This window comes from Mastigoproctus giganteus, chromosome 14 (genome assembly GCF_048544385.1).
Source record: "Mastigoproctus giganteus isolate SK-2022 chromosome 14, ASM4854438v1, whole genome shotgun sequence".
Taxonomy (NCBI): domain Eukaryota; kingdom Metazoa; phylum Arthropoda; class Arachnida; order Uropygi; family Thelyphonidae; genus Mastigoproctus; species Mastigoproctus giganteus.
The window spans coordinates 82,674,406-82,698,691 of record NC_143588.1 but is presented as its reverse complement, the minus strand read 5'-3'; the positions used below and the strand labels follow the sequence as shown (position 1 = coordinate 82,698,691).

The window sequence follows — 24,286 nt, the reverse complement described above, 5'->3', positions numbered from 1 at the left end:
AAAATGGAAGACTGGCTGGATCCTGCACCATGACAATATGCTCAGTCACATGGCAATGGCAATTCAGCACTTCTTGGATGCAAAAAAAATTACAGTCATGCAGCATACTCCTCTGACTTCTGGAAACATTCTTTCCAAAGAGACAGGGTTTTTTAGGGCTGAAATGGTCCTACACATGCTAAAATAAACATGATTTTAAAGAATGTCTCCAAACTTGGGAGAAGTGTGTGTGTGTGTGTGTGTGTGTGTGTGTGTGTGTGTGTGTGTGTGTGTGTGTGTGTGTGTGTGTGTGTACATGCAGAAGAAAGGTACTTTGAAGGTGATTAAGTTAGTAAGCCTAACTGTTCACTCAATATACAGAATATATCACAAATTGTGTTTTCCAGAAAAGGAAGAAGTGTCACAGGAGTTTTAATTATATCATCAATGCATCAACAACCCAGATTACTTAGGCTACACCTGTGGAAATTTTATACAACAAAATCAGATATAAGGAATCACTGACTGTTACAAGAAAATGATCATGCTTATTTTCGGTTAGAATTGGTGACCAAGACAAATCATGGGGCCTTATATTATGTCTGCCATCTCTGTGCACATGCATAATCACAGGATACAGCAGCAAGAACAAAGCACAATACAATATTCAAATCTGCAATCAGCTATTTGTCCTATCCACCAGAGTTAAGAAAGTACTAATTGCAGTTATATCAGAACTGTGATATTTCCAGCAGACTGTTCCCCATGTAAGCACAATGAATTTAAAAGTACTGGCAAAATTGAAGCCACATCAAAGAAGACAACATTTTATAAGGGCAAACCGAATTGACTGATGTATTAAGAAACTTGGATCTGTGAATTCAGCACAGCTGTTAGGCTCCAACTGATTGAAAATAGATCTGTTTACCCCTGGCACTTGATTTGATTTACAGAGAAAAAGATTCACTCCTTTATACTCTGAGAAGAGTTGGTTTGTGTATGGTTTATAGATTAAAAAATGAAATGAAACTCTCTTATTCTATGTGAACAGTTCAAAGTTAGTCCACTAAGTGCTTGTGACCTAATTACACCAAATTTTATACAGAGGTGATGTTTCAGAATTTTTACTGGATCCTATCATCAAAACCAATACATGAGCTAAAATTAAACAAGGAAGCAAAACAAAAGCACAAGCACTTGAAATACTTAGGCAGCATATTAGTTTGATAACCAAGGAGTGAGGTACTGGTATCAGCTATATTTTGTTTTATTTTATTAGACTACTAAGTTAATTGTTAGCTTTCACATTAACTTTCATAATTTAACAAACTTCTGCCATATATTCAGAAATTAATTTGTTCCCCCTTTTACCTTGTTTTTTTAGCAAATCCATTGGTCTGATAATAGGATTTGGCAAGAGGTTCTGAAACTTTGCCTTTGTATCAGTATTACTGTAATTATGTCACAAGCACTTAACAAACTAACCCTGAACCATTCACATGGCATAAGGGTGCTTTATTACATTGTTTAATCTATGGATAATCACTATGTATAGCCATTCCCAAATTATAGTAAACGGTTTATTCAGTGCTGTTATTGTTATTTGGTTTTTAGGAGCATTAGCAACTAAGGCCATATTGCTCCGTGAATATGCGGTGGTCATTCCTGACCTTTCCGCATCCTCCGTATTTGGTGGTGACGGGCTCGAACCCCGGTCTAATCAAGAAGCGTGTGCTACGCACTGCTGCTCCTTCCCACTTGGCTACGGAGGCGCGTTTATTCAGTGCACTGGGTATTAATAGCTTAATGATGAGCTCTGATACACAATGGAAACATGGCATCCTCAGTTCTGGTCATCCATTCCATATGCATAAAGGAACTTATGATAGTGTGAATTCTTGTTAGAAAAGGTGAAATAATGTGATAATGCATAGATGGTTTGTGGTGATTTGAAGATGCTAACTGTACTTTAAAATTTTTTGAATCTTTCTACTAACCTTCAATAATTCAGTGCATTATCAAAATACAATTCTGTTCTGTGTCACTTTATTATTCTAGAAATTCAAAATTTAGACCCTTTCCTCCTTCTCAACATAACCGTATTTGCAAGTTAAATTAACAGCAGTTACTTATATTCCCTTAATATGAAAATATTACATAACATTTCCATATGAATATTTTCTTTAAGTGGAGAACTAAAACATTCTAAAATGCCTTTTGAATATTCAGCTGATTTGTTATAGGCTAGAAATAACTAATACAGTTGTATTATCTTACCTCAATGCCTAATCCAGAAATACCATTGTTAGTGCCCATCCCATCGGAGTCTGAATTGGTTTGGGATTCTGTTGATGATGTCTGACTTCTTATATGTGCACTAATATCTAGCTTCTTATTTGAACCAGAGTGAAACCGACCCCCTTCACCACGTATCCGATTCATTGCATGCCTATGTCGAGATTCGTGAAGATATTTCTAATTTAAAAAAAAAAAAAAAGTTTAATATGCCAAATAAATGCCATTACATGGATTTCTTTAATAATAAAGATAAATACTCTCTCCACATGAATGCAGCAAACTAATCGATTGAGCTCTAAATAAGGATCACTATTCCCCTACATCCAGCATTTCAATTAAATGAACAAATCTGCTTAATGTAATCTCCTTGAGAAAAGGACTTAACATGGTTGTTTGTAAAAGGATTAATGAGAAGTATTAATAACACTAATCAACCAATGAAAAATTTTATAAGAAGAATTTCATTATGTACAAAGGATTACAATTTAATACAACAAGCTAAAACTCTCACACAATACAATTATATGTGCAAAGAGAAGAAAACTGAGCTTTTCTTGTGTACAGTTTCGGATTTCATTCTTTGTTGATTGGGTTTGATGACAATTCAAAAAATTAAATCCAGAAACACTGCCAATTTTTAAGTAGTTGTATTGTGTGGGAGTTTTTAGCTTACTTATAGTAAACTACAATCCTTTGTACACAATAAAATTCATTTTATAAGAATTCCTGCAGTTTAATTAGTGTCACATACTTCATATTAAATTTTGCTTAAGTGGCAACATTTCTGAACCCACTTTGATATTCTGTTGTCAAGTGAAAAAACAGTAAAACTAAAGAACATTTGACCATAGTGAGATCTTGAAAAATCAACTGAAACTGAGAATCTGAAATAAATGTTAACTGTTTCAGAATCGTATCATGACTGAATGTTCCTTTGTTTTACCTGTTTTATTCTGTTGAGAAAAGAATCCCAAAGTTGTTTCAGAAATGTTGAAACATATAGGGGATAATGGCCCTTATTCAGAGCTCAATAAACTAATTTTCTGCAAAAATCACATTGAGATAACAGCTTCATATATGTTATTAAAAAAAGTTTAATAAATTCTAATTACAGTATTTACATGCTATTTTGGAAAAAAAGTGGATTTAATCAGAATGAAATATGAAGGCAGATCAGCAATTCTAAGTTACATGAAACACCAAAACTACACAGTACAGATAAAAGGCATGAAAAAATTACTTGATATAAACAGTATATTAGGAAATCAATGTTTCTATTTCAGTTCTATTGTCTACAATGCAGGAGGAGAATAAATATTGATTCACAGCCACACATAATTTAGATGTTAGGACAAATATTCGAAGAGCAGAATTTCAGCATTTTTTTTTTTTTAAGTGTTGCACCAAATACTCAGTTGACAGAAGAGTAATAATGTGCATGAAGTGTGGAAGGTCACTTTGTAGGTAAGGAGCATGCATACAGTCTGTTCCACTTTTCAATACAGTGAAATCTTGCCACTGTAAGTGGCATCCAGCAGACAAAGGTATGTAAGTTACAGGTTACCCAAGCAGTGTATTTTTGTCTGTATATTGTTTGGTTTCTCTGATCAGTTTGTCCTTGTTTTTTCTGGATGAAAAAACCAGTTTCCAAGATAAAAACCTTGCTACTCTTGTGCACAGTGAAAAAAAAAATCCCATAAAATTCTTTGCATCATTGATGGGATTCAAACTCTGACCCTTTTCTACACAGTGTGGAACGATGATGATTATAACCACTATGCTACCTACGAGTTCTGCATATCTAACAGGCAGTGAACTAAGCTATCAGTGCTGGAAATAACAAAAAAAAAAAAAAAAAAAAAAGAAGTTCAATGTCTGAGAGTGAGCTGGATGGAAGATGCTATACTATGATAGGAGAAAGCAGATATACTGAAATCAAAAACTTTGGATGGAATGATCTTTTTTATAAAAGAATGAACCATGTCTGGTTAAGGCCTTAGTTTCTATTCATGGTTGGTTTAGCAGAGCACTAATAAATAATATTAAGGACAAATCAAGGCAGGAAGTGATGGTTTCTCTCCCATACATGTGGAGCAGATCCAATGTATTAATCCAACAATATTTCAAGTTATTTCAGTGATCATTGCCTAGTGATACTTTAGGTAACAATGGTATTTCAAGCAACAGACTGAAGCTCAGCTGACTTCAGGGGGAATTATAAGTGATGTCATCTCCAAGAACATTTTTTTTTTAATTCATAAGCATTAACCACATGAGAAAGTGTAACCCAAGAAATGGCATTGCGATTGTGGTATACGGAATGATATCAGAAAGGAAGCAAATGAAAGGCTGTGGGAATAATTTCATCCAGACAACTTTTAATCAGCCACTGCAATATACAATATATAATAATACTCTTTGTTGTTGTTGTTAGATTTGTTGGTGCATCAGCAAATTAGGCTATAATGCACATAATACTCTTTAGAAGGTATAATTTGCCCTCTAGATCTTGACTACTACAAATCCTGAATGCTTTGAAGGTAAATAATCTAATAATGCCCTCACTGATGCTTGAGGACTAGAGTGAACTGAAGCCTTTATTAATTGGCTTTCTTTTGTTGGAACAGTGAAATCTGGATATCACAATACTGAGGAGTGGAAAACAGCCCAGTAAAGAACATACACTATCTTATCAAAACATTACATAATGCAGTTAACAGTGAGCTGATCCTCCTTTAACAGTCACAAATGCTTTAGAAAACAGGCCTTGTGCATCACGTTGCATTATAGCCGAGGCCTCTTCATCAGCATGAGGCTGATGAAGAGGCATATCATTTTTATTTTAATAAAATTTATTTTAACCAGTTAGTCGGTCGTCGCAAGAAACTTGGATGATAGTCACAAATGCATCATTCCTTCTTAACATACACTGGTGTTCAAAGAAAGTGCATCACCCTTAAAATTGTAATTGTCGGCTAAATAACGTAAGTATATGGCAATATTTCTTACAGATTGCATCAGATAGGATCTACAAGCATAGGTGGTGATGTAATATTGCATCAGCTGTTACTTTCAGCTATATAAGCATACTCTGCAAGAATTGCAATCATTCCTTGCTTGTGTCAGGATGGAGAGTTACGTGCAGTTGATGCCAGGAAGAAAGAGTGCTATTGTTGCTTTACTTAAGGATGGATGTTCTTACCATCATATTGCTTATAGAGTGTCTTGTAATCAGTTGACAGCGAGTAGATTTCTTTCCAAACTCACGAATACTGGTTCTGCTGATAGGAAAAAAGGAACCGGATGCAAACAAGTCTCTACGGCAAAACAGGACCGCGTTTTGAAGCGCTTATGCCTTAAAAACCGTAAAGCTTCTTCGTCTGAGCTGAAAAAAGAATGAGAAGAACATATGGGAGGGTAGCAAGTGCATTAACAGTCAGAAGACGCCTCTTCAAAAATGGACTTGAAGCTCGTCATTCTAAGAAGAAGCCCCTCCTCACACAAAAAAAAATAAATGAAAAAGGCCTCATTAATTTGGTGTAAGGAGCATGTCAAATGGACCCCCAAGCAATGGAATTCAGTTATTTTCTCAGATGAGAAGAAATTCAACCTGCATGGCTCTGATGGCAGACAAATGATTTGCCGTAGATGTGAAGAATACCATCCAGACTGTATGGTGTCTACAGTGAAATTCCCTACCAGCCAAATGATATGGGGGTGCATTTTGTATTGTGGAGTAGCTCCCCTGCAGTTTATAAAAGGTTCCATAAATGCCAGTGGATACCTGGCTATATTGGAGGCAAATTGCTGCCACCCATTAGAGACCATTTCAACCTGCCAAGTAACTGCATCTTTCAGGACGACTCTGCTCCTTGTCATCAGGCGAAAAGTGTAAGTAGGCACTTCTGTAGTTACTTTAGTTTCATTTCTGCATTAGAGGTTCGACAGTAATGTGTTTACATTTGTTATACAGGTGGAAAAATGATTGGAAGAATGGTCCATTACAACTCTTAGCTGGCCAGGAAATAGCCTGGACCTGAATCCTATAGAGAACTGCTGGCATCGTGTGGCATCTGCAGTTGTTGTTCATTGTTATTTGGTTTTTTTAGGAGAATCAGCAACTAAGGCCATATTGCTCCGGGATATGCGGTGGTCATTCCTTGACCTTTCCGCATCCTCCGTATTTGGTGGTAACAGGCTCGAACCCCGGTCTAATCAAGAAGCGTGTACTACGCACTGCTGCTCCTTCCCACCTGGCTACGGAGGCACCATCTGCAGTTGCCAGATAGAAACCAAAGACCCTTCATGAACTTCAGGAAGCCATAATTCATGTTTGGAACCATGAACTATTAGTTGATTATCTTCAGAAATTGATCTTGTCATTGCCTTGATGGTGTGCTGCTGTCATCAGAGCTGGAGGTGGTTCAACTAAATATTACTTTGCACCTGGTGAACTTTTCATTTTGTTTTCCATTTAAAATGATAAACTGAAGCAAACTGAGGGCTTCTGATAACATTTCAGCCATAATTGTCATGTTTACCAAAACTGTTGTATAAAGGTTGCAAATGCTCATTTTGGAATATTTTGAGAGCACCTGTCAAATATTACTTAGCTTTGCCTTAACTATTAATAAATATCTTTTGTTTATATTTCTATTTGTGATGCTAGTCATTAACGTAACATATCATCGCGAAAAAGGGTTAGAAATGTGAAATTCCTAAGTGATGCACTTTCTTTGAATACCAGTGTAAATATCAAAAGGAATGCGTGGCTGTTCCTAGTAATGTTAGTCAACTGCCATAAGAGTATGATTAATATATCTTAGGATTAATATATTTGAAGAGCTGAAGTTCCAAACATTTCTGTGCCAAATTTTGCTAAAATCAGTTTTTGACTTGGAAAAAAAAGGAAATATCCTATGTGCCAATGCTAATACCCTCTATGCATTCTAAGTTCCTCCTGCCAATAATTTGAATTTCACTGGAAGTCAAAGGTGGAGGACATTGAATGTCCACAACAGGTGTTCATTCCAAGCATTCTAGTTACCACGTGATTTTAGTAGCAGTGGCAAACTACATGTTGAACTATTTATAGTGTTTTGATTTGAGTGTAGTCGAATTGTTAGGTTAAGAGTGTTTATTGTAAAATGGATAAAGAAAATGTGCAAAACATAGGAAAAATGATGGAACAGTTTAGAATTTGTTCCTATGTTCCTATTTGTTCCCACGCAGAAGCAAGGCTCAGTGAAGAAGCATATGTTAAAAAGCAAAAATAAGGAGATGGTTGTACCTCTTCCAGTACCCTATTAAAGGTTAGTTAAAACTATTTTGTTTAAAATTTCATTTAAAAGCACTTTTTATTAGATTTTGCTGTTTTATTAGATTTTGCATTTTTATTATGGATATTTCCTTTTTTTTCAAAGTGGAATAATTCTATGCCAACTGAAAACAAAATTTTTTTATCTCTTTTGTTTTTTTCTTTCAGGACTCTTGCAAATGTAAAAAAAGAATGCAAATGCTTCTCACACAAATGGAGGATTAAGTTGTTCAAGGATTATAATAATGTGAATTCTGAAAATGCCTAAGGAACATTTTAGGATTATTGTTTATATTAAAAGAATAAAAGACAACATGGAAAATATACAACCCTTGTGACAGTAAACATCAGTATACTGTAAACTATTGTTTACCTTGTTCTGATGGGTCAATGAAAGAGGTATGTAAGAAAACTTTTAAAGAAACTCTAGGTTTAAAGCACAGATTTCTTCAGACACTACAAGAAAGAAAAAAGAAATGGAATATCAATATACAAAGGCAAAAGAGGTGAAAATCATAGAAACCAAACGTTTACCAGTGATGACCATAATTCCATAAGAGCTCACCTAAATTCTTTGCCCAAAGAACAAAGTCACTATGGTAGAGCAAAGACAAAAAAAAAAAAAAAATCTTACTTAAGTTCTGTGTTTCTAGGTTATATAAAGTTTTTTAAAAAGATAATCCAGATTATTGTCAATGGAAAATTTTACCGAGCTGTGTTCAAAAAAGATTTTCCTGATTTGTCATTTCACTCACCACAAGTTTTCACCTGTGCAACTTGAGACTTGCTAAATGCTACAGGTTTAGCTAATAATGATGTATAAAAAAAAAAGCTACTAAAGTTGAACTGGATGTGCATCACCACAAGTACAGAAAAGCATTGACTGATATGCAAAAAGATCACAGTGATTTGAAGTTAACTGGATATCCATATTCAGTTTTCAATAGATTTACAGCAAGTGATTCCTTTATCCACTTTGACATATTCAAATATGCACTGTAGCAGACAACTAAGCTGCTACAATTTCTGTATTCATCTAGCTGACAATGATGTAGCTTTCAAGAATGTTTGGCCCAAAGTGATTGCTTCCAGGGGCAAAAAAAAAAAAAAGAAAAAAGAAAAAAGAAAAGATATTTCATCATGCATTTTTAATCTTGTCAATGAAGGAAAGATACAAGATACATTGGGAAAATTTGATTATTTGGTCTGATGATTGTTTTGGGCAGAATAAAAATTGAACCATGATTTTTCTTATGGCATTCATGACAAGCATGGAGCTGCTTCAAGACACAAGTTTGTCCTCAAGGCACAGCTTCAGATGATGTGATGGAAATTATTTGCGAGGCTAGGAAAGTTCATTCTATGGTTCCTGTTAAAATGCAACTAAAGAATTAAAATTTTTGACTTTGACTTTATAAGTGAATGTAATGTATTTCCAGTATTTCTGTTCCCATACAAATTTTCCCAAAGTATTCTCATACAGAATACTTTTGGTATTAACAATTTTTATTAATAATTGAGTATTCAAAATATTCTCAAAAAGGGAAAGACTATTCAGGATGTGAGAAATATAGCTTTTATTCAAAAAGAGGCTTCAAGAATGTCAGCCGATAAGATAAAAGGATTTGACTGCATAATTAGAGTACACCCAGGAATTTTTTCAGGCCTTGATTAGCCAGCAAACATAAGTTTTGGAACTACTATTTTTATAACAATTTCATAATTTTCTTTTTGAATTAATAGTGTGATATGCCATAATGTTTTTAGTTTGTGCAAAATACAAAGAACAGATTTTTAATTTTTGTTTCTCAAAAAGACAATTTTTCAATAAAACACAATTTTCTTAGATTAATATTCTGTTCTTCTTATTGTTTATTCATTCTTATTTAAATTATTCTGTGAGGTATTACACAAGGAAATCACTAGCATGTAGAAAAATTTTAAGTCTGAACATCCTGGCACTTGGTAACGGTGATAGGTCTTTTTTATTGACACATAGAACACATAAGATAAATATTCCATAACATTCTCAGAAATTAAGCCATTAAGCTTAAATTATGCTAAACATTTCAAGAATATCCATCTGTAACTGATAAAAAATAGAGAATCTGCCTTTAAAGGGAAATAAGTCATTTGGTTTATTTTTGTTTCTCCTGTTAAGTTTTGTCCAGGCATATAGGACATTTAGAACTTCAGCTCTTCATTTATCAACAGCTCTGTTACTCTTCCAGATGTCTTTTCAAATTATTCAAAGTTCCTGATTGGATTCAAATCCAAGAACTACAAAATTTCACCTGACCATTTCCTCAAAGAATGCATTTAAAGTTAAGATGATATGACAATGGTTTTCAAACGGGGTGCCACAACAACATTCTTGAGGTGCCGTGTAATTTGGGTTTAAGTTACTTAAAGTTATTATTATTATTTATTTTTTAAATTTATGCATTTATTTCATTATAAAAAGGTGTACGGTATCCATTGTACCATATATTTTTAATTTTGTGGTGATCTATAATTGATCTTTATTTAGTACCTCTATATAAAGAATAAAATTATTATATAGATATATATTAAAAGGTCAAAAACCACTGTGTTAGGTATTTATTTTGGCCTAGGGGTGCTATGAAAAAATTACTCGGACACTAAGGGTGCCGTGAACCGAGAAAGTTTGGGAACCTCTGCAATATGACAACACTGTATGGTGGGAAGGCTAAGTAACATGCTTTTTGTTTGTTGAGTTACTAGTTTTTGTTAAGAATACTGCTGAGATTAAAAAGGTGGCACTTGGTTAGTTAGAAAACCAGTGCCTTTAACAGTGAAAAAAAAATTTAAACAGTAGTCAAGGGTATGATCTGCTACAAATATCTCTCTCTCTCTCTCTCTCTATCTCTCTCTCTCTCTCTCTCTCAGAATGAAAATGGAGTACAACTTTAATGAACATGTGTACCTTATTTCTGAAGAGTGTAGATGTATATCAAAATCACATGGTGATTTGTTTGTTGAACATTTTCATGGACACCTACACTCAGCATATGTATTTTTACAGCTAGACCAGCAGCCTTGTGAAACTGAGCAATTGGCAACTCCTACACAAGTTAATGTGGGGCACAATCAAAACATAAGAATACCAGATAACAAACAGAAAGTAAATGAAGGGGTTTGTAAAAATCCAAGTATATCAATCAAACAGATCTCAAAGAAATATATGACCCTGTTCTATCAAGTACTTCAAAATTAAAGTTGTGTGTTTCATGCAAACTATAACAAGGTTTTCATCACAGAATAAAGTTTTGTGATTGGATTTTGGTATGGGAAGAGGATCCTGATTTTACGTATAGGGCAGAGTGATGGGGCAGCATTCTCTAGAGAAGGAGTGTTTACCATGTATAATGAGCATAAATTGGCACTTGCATGCAATATACGAAAGAGCATACCAGGATCAGTGCGCAATCACTGTTGTGGGCTGTAATTTTAAGCAATAAAATCATAGACTCCCTATTTACTTCCTCAAAGGTTGTGTGGACACACTACCACATTTTTCTTTGTGATGTGCTTCCAAATCTGTTGGAAGACATCCCACTATACATATTCCAGGGGATGATATCACCTGGAATATGTATAGTGGTGCATTGTGGTATGGCTATACAATGTCACTTGAGTGATGGCCTACTTGCTCCCTCAACTTGAATGCTATATTTCCAGGTCAGTGGATTGGGTGTGATGGCCCTGTTAAATTCAGTGGTATATAACAGAGGCCAAATGGAAAACATTCTGGAACTGATAGCATATATCCATGCATGCATTGCATCTGTTGATGCAAAAATGTTGCTAAGGGTTAAGTAGAAGTAATACAGTGATATTTAAAAGCATGCATAGCTGCCAACAGCAGCAACTTTGAGCTACTCTAAGATATCTCTAATTGATGTTCTTTCTTCATTGGGTATTGTATATTTTTCATGATTGACTTTTTATTTTTTAATTTAATGTACAGTAAACCCCCGCTATTCGCGGTATCTGTATTCGCGGTCTCTGATTTAATATAAAATGAAACCTAAAAAAAATGTGAATTTTAAAGCGCCGTGAACATTTTCCGCCATAAAAAAACATGGGCGTGGCTAAATTATCTTTCCCGGTCAAAACAGCGCTCAGTGGGTGGGGGGAGAGGGTTGACAAACTCCCGGCGTGGATGTTTCTCGCTATTCCTTGTTCAGTATGTGTTATGCGCTTGTCATGGAAGGTTTCATCGTTTGCTTTTAATTTATATGCTTATAAATTGAATAAATTTATAAATTGATATCACTTACAAAAGTGATAAATCTACCATTTTGCAGTGTAAAACAGACTTTTTCCAGTGTGTTAACGGAAGAAAGTGACTTTATTGTGGACAAGTTCTTTCTAACCCGTATACAAAAATATGGCTACGAATAACAAGGGAAATGTGAAAAGATGAAAGAAGGTGATGACATTAGTGAATAAAATTGAGTTATTAGACAATTTCTAATGGTGAAAGTGTCTACTCAGTGGCAAAACATTATAAAATCAATGAGTCAACGGTACGATCAATCTAGAAATCGGAAGAAAAAATCCGCCGTAGTGTCCGTGAAAATGCGCTAATTGCTTCAAAAATTTGCTCTGTAACTCGTGATGTTAAATTAGAAAAAACGGAAAAGGCTTTAAATCTGTGGATAGAAGACCGAACTCAAAATAAAATTCCATTAAGTTCACTCATCATTCGTGAAAAGGCAAAACTCCTTTATCAACACTTTAGCGAAACTGGTGATAGCACTGGCGGGATAAGTTTTTTTAGCTAGCAAAGGCGCTGGTTTGAAAGATTTGTTTGAAATTTCCAATAAATATTACATTTAATATTAAATTGTTTCTTATTTTCATTTCGATGCCACATGCTTGCATTTCACTACGTACTGTCTATGTACATAGTCATATTATGAAGGTACATATAATACATACATAGACAAAATTTTAGACTAGTTTTTCTTATATATTTCATACTTTGGAACAGAACCCGTTTATTACTATGGGAGCCATAACTCAGTATTCGCGTTTTCGGTATTCGCGGCATTTCTCAGGAGCGTAACCCCCGCGAATAGCGGGGGTTTACTGTATTAATATTACATACATATTTTGTATATCTTGTAAATACTCCTAATTGTAGTATTTTATATATTGTAAAATTTATAAATGAAAATCCATTGTAGAAAATCCATAATAAATGAAAATCCATTGTAGAAAATCCATAATAAATGAAAATCCATTGTAGAAAATCCATAATAAATGAAAATCTATTGAAGAATCAAAAATAATGGAAGAAAAATACATTTTTTAAAAAAAAAATGTGCAATTAAACAAAGAACAATGAAGAGCAAAAAAGAAATGTTTTACTTCAGCCTTCCCACAATACAGTGTTGCCATATCAAGTTTCAATGCATTTTCTGAGAAAACAATGCTTTGGACACAATTTTGACAAAAAATATTTTTGATTTAAAATTTTGTTAGGAATTGAATAGTTATGTCCATGGACTAGAATTCTGGGACATTCTGTATATTCCAAGTGCTCTTCAAATCATCCAAGCACAATCTTTACCTTGTACAGCAGCATTATCATCCTGGAATATTCCATTACCAGCAAGATATAATGTAAACAATGCAGGAAGAGTCTGGTACACTGTACAATTGAGGTTTGAGAGAGCACTCTCAAAGATGATGAGGAGTAGTACCATGCCACTAAAGCTCTGGCAACACTGACACACTGCTATGAGAGGGCATGATGCCTTCTAGATCCAGCGTTTCTTGTGGCTCCCTCTACACTCATATGCATCCATCAGTAGTTAGGAATGTAAAAAGAAATTTGTTGAATTACACATTTGCACTGCTTAAGTAACAAGTGAACATATCTTTTATGCTCAGACAGAAACAGTTGTGTGTTTTACAGTTGTGTAGATTTGCTACTCTTGGCCGTCATGATGGTTGATATATTTCCCATTTACCACTAAAAGTATTCCTGATTTTACAGTATTCCTTTTTAACTATCCTACCTACAGGGTAAGCATCTTCCAACCTATCTATCTTGTGCTGGTTTATTTTTAAAAATGAAAACACAATCAAAGTAATGTGACTTCATTTTTTCTGACATGAGTATCAGGTTAATCTCTTTTTGATGTATTAATATATGAATTTGTTTTACATTCTAGTTTGTCTCAAAACAAAAGCTTTTCTCAGTTCATCAATTCATTTAAAAAGTTTACAAGATGATATAAATTCATCCATAACTTTAATTTTTTGGTAGTAAATATATTTCCTTCCAAAGAAACAAAGTTGAATTCAAACATACTACAGTATATGATTATCAATTTAAAACATAAAAGTTTTTGTAGCTGTTTCAAAAGTTTAAACTTAGATAAGTGACATACTTTATTTTACAATATAGCTCATCATGCTGTATATATTATAACATGTTCTGAAAAAAGTGTGGTAGAAACACATGCTATAGTATGCAGATTTGCATATTGCAGTCAGGGATAGGTTCCATAAAAGTTATAAACTGTTATAGCCCATTTTCTAACTTATTTTTATCAATGTATATTATGATTGATAAATAACATATTAAGACTCAAAATTAGTAAATAAAAATTTATTGAAATAATGCATACTTGAGCAATAGTGGAAATTTTGTATTGGGCTGGTTTTTTGAGAAAACGAATGCAAGACAGTTTTCTAATTTTCCCCCCACCTCTTTTAAAATAAATCTGTAACTGCTCACCAGGTCATCCAATTTTCTTTTTGAATGTGCAGCTTCTTTCAGTGCCTGAATCTATGTCAAACTATTTTCACCAAAACTTTAAAGCTTCCATTTTTATTTAAATATTTAATGCTTTCCATCTTTTAAACCTATATCATCTCTTTGTTTATAGTATGGATAATAAGAATATGTATATACAGGAAATATATATAAATTTTATACAAAATAAATAACAAATCAGAATGCAACATGCTCTCACAGACAACCATAAACTGAAATGGTTCTAAATATATGAATTTATCAAAAAATAAATAAACTTTCCACAGTTTATATAAATGATGTTCTTAGACTGATGAGCTGTTTTAATTTTCATTAATTATATAACTAAAACTTTAAAAGATCATACAATTTACAAAAAGCTTTTATTCATATTACTGCACACTAGTAGTATACTTTAATAAGCAAACAAGATATGTTAATTTTTCAAATTAAAGAAAAATGACATTCTTTAATTTTTCAAATTAAAGAATGTCATTTTGCAACTGTCAGTCAGACAGTTGCAAAAATCTTTAGTCTCTAAAATTTAATTTTATCTGAACTGAACATTAGTAAAATAAAATTAATTAGAATCTCCAGTTTGTATAGTTAAAAAAATAATTCACAATTAGAATAAAACTACTGGTAAATATTACCCCTCCAAAATAATAATAAAAAAAAATTACTTACCCGCCTTTCTTTAGGTATCCTTCCTTCAGCTTCAAGTTTAGCTCGTGCCTGCCGTCTCCTTAAAATACGGTGATATTGTTTTGCATTCACATATAATGGTTCTTCTTCGAGTAATTCTGCACCAGGTAGTGGTATTCTTTGCATAGTTTGGATGCCTGCTGTACCTGGTACAACCTGCTAATAAAACAATTTTTATGGAAACAAAAGTTCAGTATCTGCTGATAGCTATAAAAAAAAAAAAGTAAAAATATACATGTGTATCATGAAATAATACAAGAATTGGTCACTGCATACACATTAGCATATTTCTAAAGAAAAACACCCATGTACAACAACAATTTTCTCATTTATCTCTTTAATTAGATAGTATGAGTCAGAGCTGTACTACTCAATATGTTCTACATTGATAATAATATTAGTATAATAATAAGAGGAGTTTACCTCAATATAGTGCGTAGAACACTTCCGTATGATACCATCCAAAAATTAAAACAGAAAAAACGAAAAAAATCGACAACTTACCGGTACATTAGAGTAAAATATAAATAATTAAATAATCAATTTAACACAATTAAAATCAATTTAAAACAAATAAAAATCAAATTAACGCAAATTAAAAGAATCTAACGAAAATATTCAAAACGATTTTCCTTCCTGAAGCTGACAATGCTTTTCGACCGTATGTCGTGATCACAGGAATGAAAATTACCGAATCGGGTTAAACCTGATACTTAAATAGAGATTATTTGTCTTCGCGCATGCGCGTAAAGGTCCACGCATCGGAGATCAAATATGGCCGCCGAACATTAACAGAATTCTCGTGTAATTTAATTTCAACGGTTTCTGCAATTAATAGTCGCGTATAATTACGTTGAACGTTAAGTATTTTGGCCTCGTTAAATAAAAAAAGTATGTTTTTTGTTAATGGCATGAAAGGCTAATTCTGACGCTGCTGAACGAGAAGCACGAACTGAGGCTTCATGTTGATTTACACGAATATTAAGAGAAAATCGGGTCAAACCTTGATAAGACGAGTCGCAATCACCGCAAGAAATGTTGTATACCAGATCATTAATCTGTGTTGCGAACGTTGAAAGAACCGAGCGATTGTTCAGTATAGTGTGTAACTTCCGTATTGGTCTAGCTACAATTTTAAATTCGGTATCTTTAAAGAATCTGTTAAGCTGTTTGTGCCACTGTTCAACAGATGGGACAGAAATAAAGTATTTTTTGATATTACTATTGTTGATTGGTGTAGTATTTTGTATCCTATTCTTAACTTGTACCCTAATTTGGTTTATTGTGGTAATGGAATAACCCCTGTTTAAGAATCTGCTAGTTAATATTTGTATTTCTGAGTACAAAGCAGAATCCGTCGTTGAATATTTATAGGCATTAAGAAATTGATTAAAGATAATCGATCTTTTGTAGGTGAACGGGTGATAGCTATTATAATGTAGAAGCATACCGGTGTTTGTAGGTTTTCGATAGATGCTAAATTGTATTTTATTCGAGTCCCGGGTAAGCGTGAAATTTAGAAAGTTTAATGACTTTGTATCCGTATCCTCCCTTTCCAATGTAAATTTGAGTCTAGAATGAATATTATTAAACGAATGTAAAATGTCTTGGATAGTATTACTATCGGTAATAACTAGAACATCGTCTAAATACCTCCCATAGTATGTGATACAGGTTTGAAAAGGTGTCAAATGTATCTGCTCAATCGTTGAGAGATAGATCTCTGACATTAAGCCACTCAGGCTCAAACCCATTGGTAATCCAAAAATTTGTTTGTACACCTTGTCTCGAAAGGTGATGTAGTTAGCTTCAACTAATCGGTGTCGAGTTTTTATTTAACATATCCCAAATAATATCTAATGTATATTCAACGTTTACATTTGTATATAATGGGGTAACATCTAGTGAGAATAAATTGTCATTGTCGCCAAGTCTACAGACTTTAAGCTTATTAAATAATGTATCGTAGTTCTTAATCCCAAATTGTATTACCTGTCTATAGGGTTTTATAATGTTATATACATGTGTGGCTAAGGATGAAAATGCCGAGTTCCTGTAGGAAACAATAGGTCGAATAGGAAACCCAGTCTTGTGTAATTTTACCTGACCGAAAAGTGCAGGAATATTGTATGTTCTGGATTTCAATTCCTTTAACTGAGCCATAGTAATGTAGTCGTTTTTCCGATACGTGGTTAACGTTTTATTGTATTGATTGACCAAATTGGTAAACAAGTGCCGGGTCTACTCTGTGGATCCCCCCCCCCACAGACACACAACATGCTACCACAGAATATGTCAGCTAGTTCACGAACACCCCCTCACCCAGTATCCAATGAACCGACATATCAACAGGTTACAAATCTTTCCTCATGTACACTATCGCAGGACCAGATTTCGCTTTTATCCAAAGGACTAAATTATAATTTACCACCTCAAAAACTGCCTAAAAAACAATGCGTAATTGATATTGAATTTGGACTTCGTAATGTTCCACAAAAAGATGTATTTATTCAACAAGTTAACCAAGTAGTGAATAACATAAAAGAAACGCGACTTCCTAAATTGAATACACATGACAGTTCAGCTTTACGAGAACTTCGGGGAAATAAGGACATTATTATATAGAGGGCAGATAAAGGAGATACAGTGGTAATACTAGATAAACATGATTATATTAATAAGTTAGATTCAGTTGTGTCAGATACCTCCACTTATCGTGAAGTAGACCCGATACTAAGAGGTAAACTCCTCTTATTATTATACTAATATTATCTCTTTAATATATTTACAAATGACTCAAATACATATAATGCTGTAGCCCATACTAACTTCAAAAAATAACATTGAAAAATAGGAATCCTCAAATAGAGCATGTAACATAATTCCATAGATAATTTTGAAATTTACTCTAAGTGGAAAAACAGCATTGGGACAATATAGTTTGTTTGAGAGCAGTAGTTAATACCTCAAACTTTAATGCTACTTAAGAGCTGCTCTGGTGCTTTAAATTTAAAGAAGAAACACAAAAATATGAACCCATTTTTGTGTTTGCCACAACAAAGGGAGTCCATAAACTTATGGATAGTACTTGGCGTGTTTGTTAAAACTAACAGTTGACTACAGTTACGAAGTTACAGAGTATGCACTGATATGCAATGAAAACAACAATCAAGATAACAAGATTAGTTGATTAGTTTATAATAGTACCAGTTGAATAGTTCAACAAAAATGAAGAAACTATAAATGCCCTTTGTTGGGGCTGAGAATAAGACATAGGTAAAATTGTTGACAATGCTGACCAAGCAAGAAATGAAACTTAAAAAGGTCAATCAAGACACAGTATGTATGTATGTCTCCCTCCCTCTCTCATCTGAAAACCATGTCCAGATGATAGAGGATGTCTTCAAGTTTTAATATTATCAGTGTAGGCACCTTTAGTGTCTGCAGAGGTTCCATCTACAATCCAATTCCTTTCACATTTGGCATAATAACATATCCTTATCGATGCAGTAATATCAATATAATAACATATGCTTATTAAACATGCAGTTTTTTTTTCAAAATGCAATGTTTAAGTTCCATAATGACTTCTGGAATAGACAGGACATATACCTAGTCTTTCATGAATTCCCAAAGAGTAAAATCTAAAGGAGTCAGATCAGACAATCTGGCACCACAAAATCAGTCTTCCTCTTCTATTCTACTCACTAGGAAACACTGTTCATGTACGCACAAACTTCTTTATGGTAATGTTGCAGAGCTTTGTCCTGTTGGAAAATCAAGTTGCCATTACTGTCATTCTGCAGTTAGGGCATAGGATAATTCTGTAACATGTTATGACGGCAAGTTAAAACCAAAGTATACACTGCATTTTCAGGATTGGTAAATTTTGCCATGATTATTCTGCTATCTACTGTGGCACACACATTTTCCAGTTGGTGAATAAAACTTGAAGATATCCTCTGTTACCTGGATGTGGTTTTAGGTTTGTATCAGATATTCTATTCACACAATAATGCTTTAGTTTTGTAAAGGAGATTTGTAGACAACCTGTATTTGTTAACAGTATTCATTTTTTATTGATCTGGCAGCTGTATCTATCTAACTATACTGGTTCATCCTTCATTCTCAGAAAGTCAGAATGACATTTAAAATTAATGTCTTAAATGTATGAAACAATATCATCAGTGAAAGGCTAAGCAGCCTAGATTATGCAAAATTGCATCAATTCTTTTCAAAGTAAAAGTGAAAACAGTAGTCTGGTGTTAAAAATCTGTATAAAAATGAACAGCAACAGCAGTAACACTTAGAAGAAGGAAAGTTATTTTCTCATGTCCCATAAATATTCAGTATATATATATATAAATGAACCACTAACTTTTAAGCTAAAATTTTTTTTCCAGTGTTCATCCATAAAATTCATTAATAAACAATTATTTATGGGCAGTTATCATCATGAATGAATTTATCATAATGATATAAGTAGAACATTTACTGCAGGTGGATACATTTTGTACCCTGAAGAAACAACTGCATATCTGTTTCTTGAAAAGTGCAATTAAACTGAATAAGCTATAGCTATCAGATTGCAATTAACCCACTTATAATTGATATTTTGTTAGCGTTTTATCACGAAGATAGGAAAATTCTTTTAAAATTATAAAAAACATTTGATGATGGCTTAATTAAAAACTAACCATTACTATATTTCCTGATGGAACACCAACTGACGAAGGAATAGTGATGGTTTGTGGACTTGCTGCTGCAGCAGTTGTAGAGGTTGTCTGCACAACTTGAGGAGCGGGAGCTGCTACAGATACTGAAGGAATCTGAATAATTCCTGCAAGAAATTATTATGTATATTTGTATGTACATATAAATTTACAAAAAACAGTAAATAATACTTATACAGAAATCTCTTTGAGTGATTTTTTTTTTTTTTTAATTTCATTTTTCGTTTAATTTCAGACCAGCCATAAATGGCTGGTCTGAAATGAAAGATGCAAATTAACCAACTAGTTGCTATTGTATAGTTTTGTTACATGCTGTATTATGAATGACATGGTATGTAACTTTTTTTTTTCTTTTTTCTTTCTTTTTTTTTTTTTTTGCTATGGAGTTTTGAAATTCAGAAATTTTGGATCAACAGTGTCATAAAGTGATTTTCAACTTATGATGTTAACACCTTACTCTCTTGAAATATAATCTGCAGAGTTATGCAGTGCTTCTACCAGCCTTATGATTAAAAATACGGCAAACTGTTACACAAAATGGGATACACATAATCTGAAAATACAGGACAAAAATAGAGAAAAATATAGGAAATATATGCATAAAGTGCATATTGTCTTCGCCACATCCATCTATCTATCTATCTGTCTGTCTGTCTGTCCATCCATCTGTATGTAACAACTTCACCCTTAGTGGATGGATTTTCATGAAATGTTATATTTGGCTCTAAAGAAAGATTTGTTGAGGCAACCCTAACAGGCCAAATGAATGTTAAAAAAAAAAGTTATTTCATGTATGCAGTGCCTTATACTTCAGGTGCATTAGCAAACAGTAATAATTCATGATTTATAAAAAAAAAAAAAAAAGCAACAGCCTTTATATATTTTTTCTATGCATCTGCCACATTGGACATTCATCCCTCCAAATCAGTACACGGCAACAAATATAATATCCACTGCATCAGCTACAATATACAATATATGGATAGCCTATATCAGCGGTATCCAAACTGTGCACTGCAGCACCCCAGGGTGCCGCAGTGAACTCACAGGGGTGCCACAGGATATTTTAAATTTTTGAGGGAAACACAGCAATACTTGACGTCTGTCATACACCCCACGAACTACTAGCTCGAGGTAGTTCACAGTTTTGACATTATTTATTAAATTGTTTGGACCAAACTACTTAATAAACGGAACTGTTAGATATTTATTTTGGCCTAGGGGTGCTGGGAAAAAATTACTGAGACACTAAGGGCGCTGTAAACTGAGAAACTTTGGGAACCTCTGGCCTATATGACATGTATAGAAGGAAAAAAAAAAAAATAATAATAAATGAAATAGTTGACAGGTTTCTGTTGGTTTGAATTTAATGAAATTTGGGATGGCTTGACAAGTCTTTCTAAAAGAGCCAAACATAAAATATTACAAAAACTCTTCCACTGAGAGTCATGTTTTTATATGTGGATGGACAAAGAAATAATAATTGCCAGTTTGCACTAGTCAAATTTTTAATGAAATTAGGGTTGCCTCAATTCTTTAGAGCCAAATATAACATTTCATGAAAATCCATCCACTAAGAGTCTCGGACGGACAGACGGACGTGACGAAGACAATATGCACTTTATGCATATATGTTAACATGCCTAAAAAGAGTCAGTGAACACGCAGACATATTACTGTGTTAATATAAATTAATACTATATTACAATCAAGATCAAAATTTAAAAATTATAGGATATAACAGGACTTCAAATACAAGAAATATGGGCCAGATTTCAAATATAGAAGAAATAAAATAGGATGATAGCATTGGCTATAGCAGAGTTGTTTAAAATATAGTTTTAAATAAATTTACAAATTTTATTATTGAAATTTAAGAAAATTTAAGGGTAGGTTGTTGTTGTTATTTGGTTTTTAGGAGCATTAGCAGCTAAGGCCATATTGCTCCGGGAATATGTGGTGGTCATTCCCTGACCTTTCCACATCCTTCGTATTTGGTGGTGACGGGCTCGAACCCCGGTCTAATCAAGAAGCATGTGCTACGCACTGCTGCTCCTTCCCATCTGGCTACGGAGGCGCCTTTAAGGGTAGGTGTGTGTGCGTGTGTGTGTATTTTCCTTAATGGAAAATGTTACATAAGCTTTGCTTCCTCTCATCATTATTTTCAACATAGTCTCCTCCTCTTGTCTAGATTATACCAGAGAATCATTTCTTTGGTAGCTTACTGAACAACAGCGATGACTTGGTGCACACTGTGTTGCTGGCTTGGCACGAAGCTGGAGTGGATTACTTCCTAGGCTACATAATAACTGGAAATAAGTCATGGGTGCACCATTTTCAGGCTGAAAGTAAGTGAGATAGTAAAGGACAGCATCTTTCTAGCATTCTGAAGCCAAAGAAATTTCAAGCACTACCATCTTGGGATAAAACTGGGATTATTTTGAAAGGGTACAATAAGAAAGGGTGAATTGAAGTTTGCACTGTGGAAAGGTTCTTCTACTTGGAACACTGAGTTTTTGTCCTTTGCCTTTATCCCTCACTATCTAGACATTTTTAAATGACTTACTAGAGTTCTGAGGGCTACTGTATTAGGTGTGTGCATCTGCTAGCAGGAAGCTACAGTGCATCATTACTAACATAAAGTACGCTATTCCTTTGCTCTGGGAAGTCTAATTTATCACATACAGTGCCCATATCAGGATGTGTTACGTTGGCGAGTTGGGCAAGAGATGAGGATTTTATCAGATAGCTAATTTCACTCATTCTGCCTTTGCTGAGCATCTCTCATGTGATGTGATGTGAAGTGCATAACTGAATTAATTCCTATAACACAGAAATTACTGAATATCCCCACATTTTCTATGGCTGTAACTTGAAGCACTCCATATTTTTACATTACTCCATAATATTAATCATAACAAAGAAGTCCATATACATCCCATTATGGAGATACAACTGTACAATACAACAAGCACTAGTGAGTTTTATATACATCACCTAGAATGTCATTTTTCACTACTGTCTTTCAAATGACTGAAGGCTTCTCTATCTGAAAGCTTGAACATCACTTGAAAGTTTCTCTGTGCCTTGTGTATTTTTACTGCTCTTAAGCATTTATATTTTGTCAAGTCTTAACTGATTTTATTTAATGTTTACCACTCTTGATTTGTATATTTTATTAAACTTTATTTTAATATTTTTATGCTCAGATGGATGGTAGTTGAAACTAATTTTGCACTGATATGTTTTCCAATGCTCAAGGACTTTTCTCCTAATATTTGGAAAAATTCAATTAATTTAAGAAAAAAATCAAATGCACCTAAATATAACAAAATGTATAAATTGCCTAACTTATTTATTGTTAATTAGAGGTTTTTTTTTTGTTTACTTTAATGAAATATACCATTCTATATTTATTTTATAATATTAACCCATATCCTACTAAATCCTTCTGAATTACAAAAACAAAAAATTCTAAAAATAATTACAAGTAAATTTAACAATTTAAACATAATATTTGACTACTTCTATCCTTTCAAAATTAGGAAAACAATGCAACCAAAACCAGATGATTTATTTAAAAGTTGTTTCACTGCAAATTAAGCTATAACTATCCATGAAAAACACAAAATAACAACTAAACTGTCATAAAACATTAAAAAATTATGCAGTCATCAAGTGATAATATAAAAAAATGGGCTGATTTAACTATGCATCCTTGGTTAAAAATAATGAAAATCTTACCTCCTTGAGTCTGCACAAAGTTTGTTCCATCAACTGTCATTGGTTGGTAAACTAATGTCTGACCATCAGATGTTTGTATAATTTGTCCTTGCTGTGGCTGCTGGATAATTATCTAATTAAAATAAAAACAAGGAAAAACAGTGAATAAATGACACAGAGAGAGAGAGAGAGTGAGAGCGAGAGAGAGATAACATTATTCAAAATACTAATATACTTGGTCAGATATCCCTCCCTTTTTTTTTTTTTTTTTAAACAGAAATGTAACACAGGCTTTTGCAAATGTGGAAGCTCATATTAGTATTTTTTTTCCCTTCCTCAAATTTACTGTTTTGTAATCAACAACATTGTAAAACACAAGAATTACTTTTAAGTAAACTTTATTGCACTAAAAAATTAGGTTACAGAAATGCCAAGTTTGCATTTCTGTAACCTAAATGGTATATTCACATATATCCTTAACCCCAGAAAATCCTAATTAACAAGTTTGCAACATTTCTAGATTCCTTGTGGAATCTTGTCATCAGATCTAACATTAAGGGTGGGGAACAACTTAAAAAAACATACTTATTAGGTTTATAATACTGGTTTATCTAATCTTTAATATTATCTGTTTTTGTAATGCCACGTATATTTGTGATGCAACAATGCATAAAGTTGGCACTGCTCCTTCACATCTAGAAAATTCATTTGTTTCATTCACATCTTAGATAATTA

The 24,286-nt window shown here is 33.4% G+C and overlaps 1 protein-coding gene across 1 annotated transcript in view; it reads right to left on the bottom strand.

Moving 5' to 3' along the window:
- The window catches only part of LOC150075298 (nuclear transcription factor Y subunit alpha-like), a 111,979-nt gene that overhangs the window by 12,074 nt on the left and 75,619 nt on the right, over positions 1–24,286 (bottom strand). Inside the window, exons 5-8 of the mRNA XM_090388293.1 lie at positions 23,573–23,684; positions 19,793–19,935; positions 15,078–15,254; positions 2,257–2,454 (exon numbers count right to left, since the gene is read on the bottom strand). Of these exons, the coding sequence (XP_090244419.1) occupies positions 2,257–2,454; positions 15,078–15,254; positions 19,793–19,935; positions 23,573–23,684 (630 nt within the window). The remainder of the gene's footprint in view (positions 1–2,256; positions 2,455–15,077; positions 15,255–19,792; positions 19,936–23,572; positions 23,685–24,286) is intronic.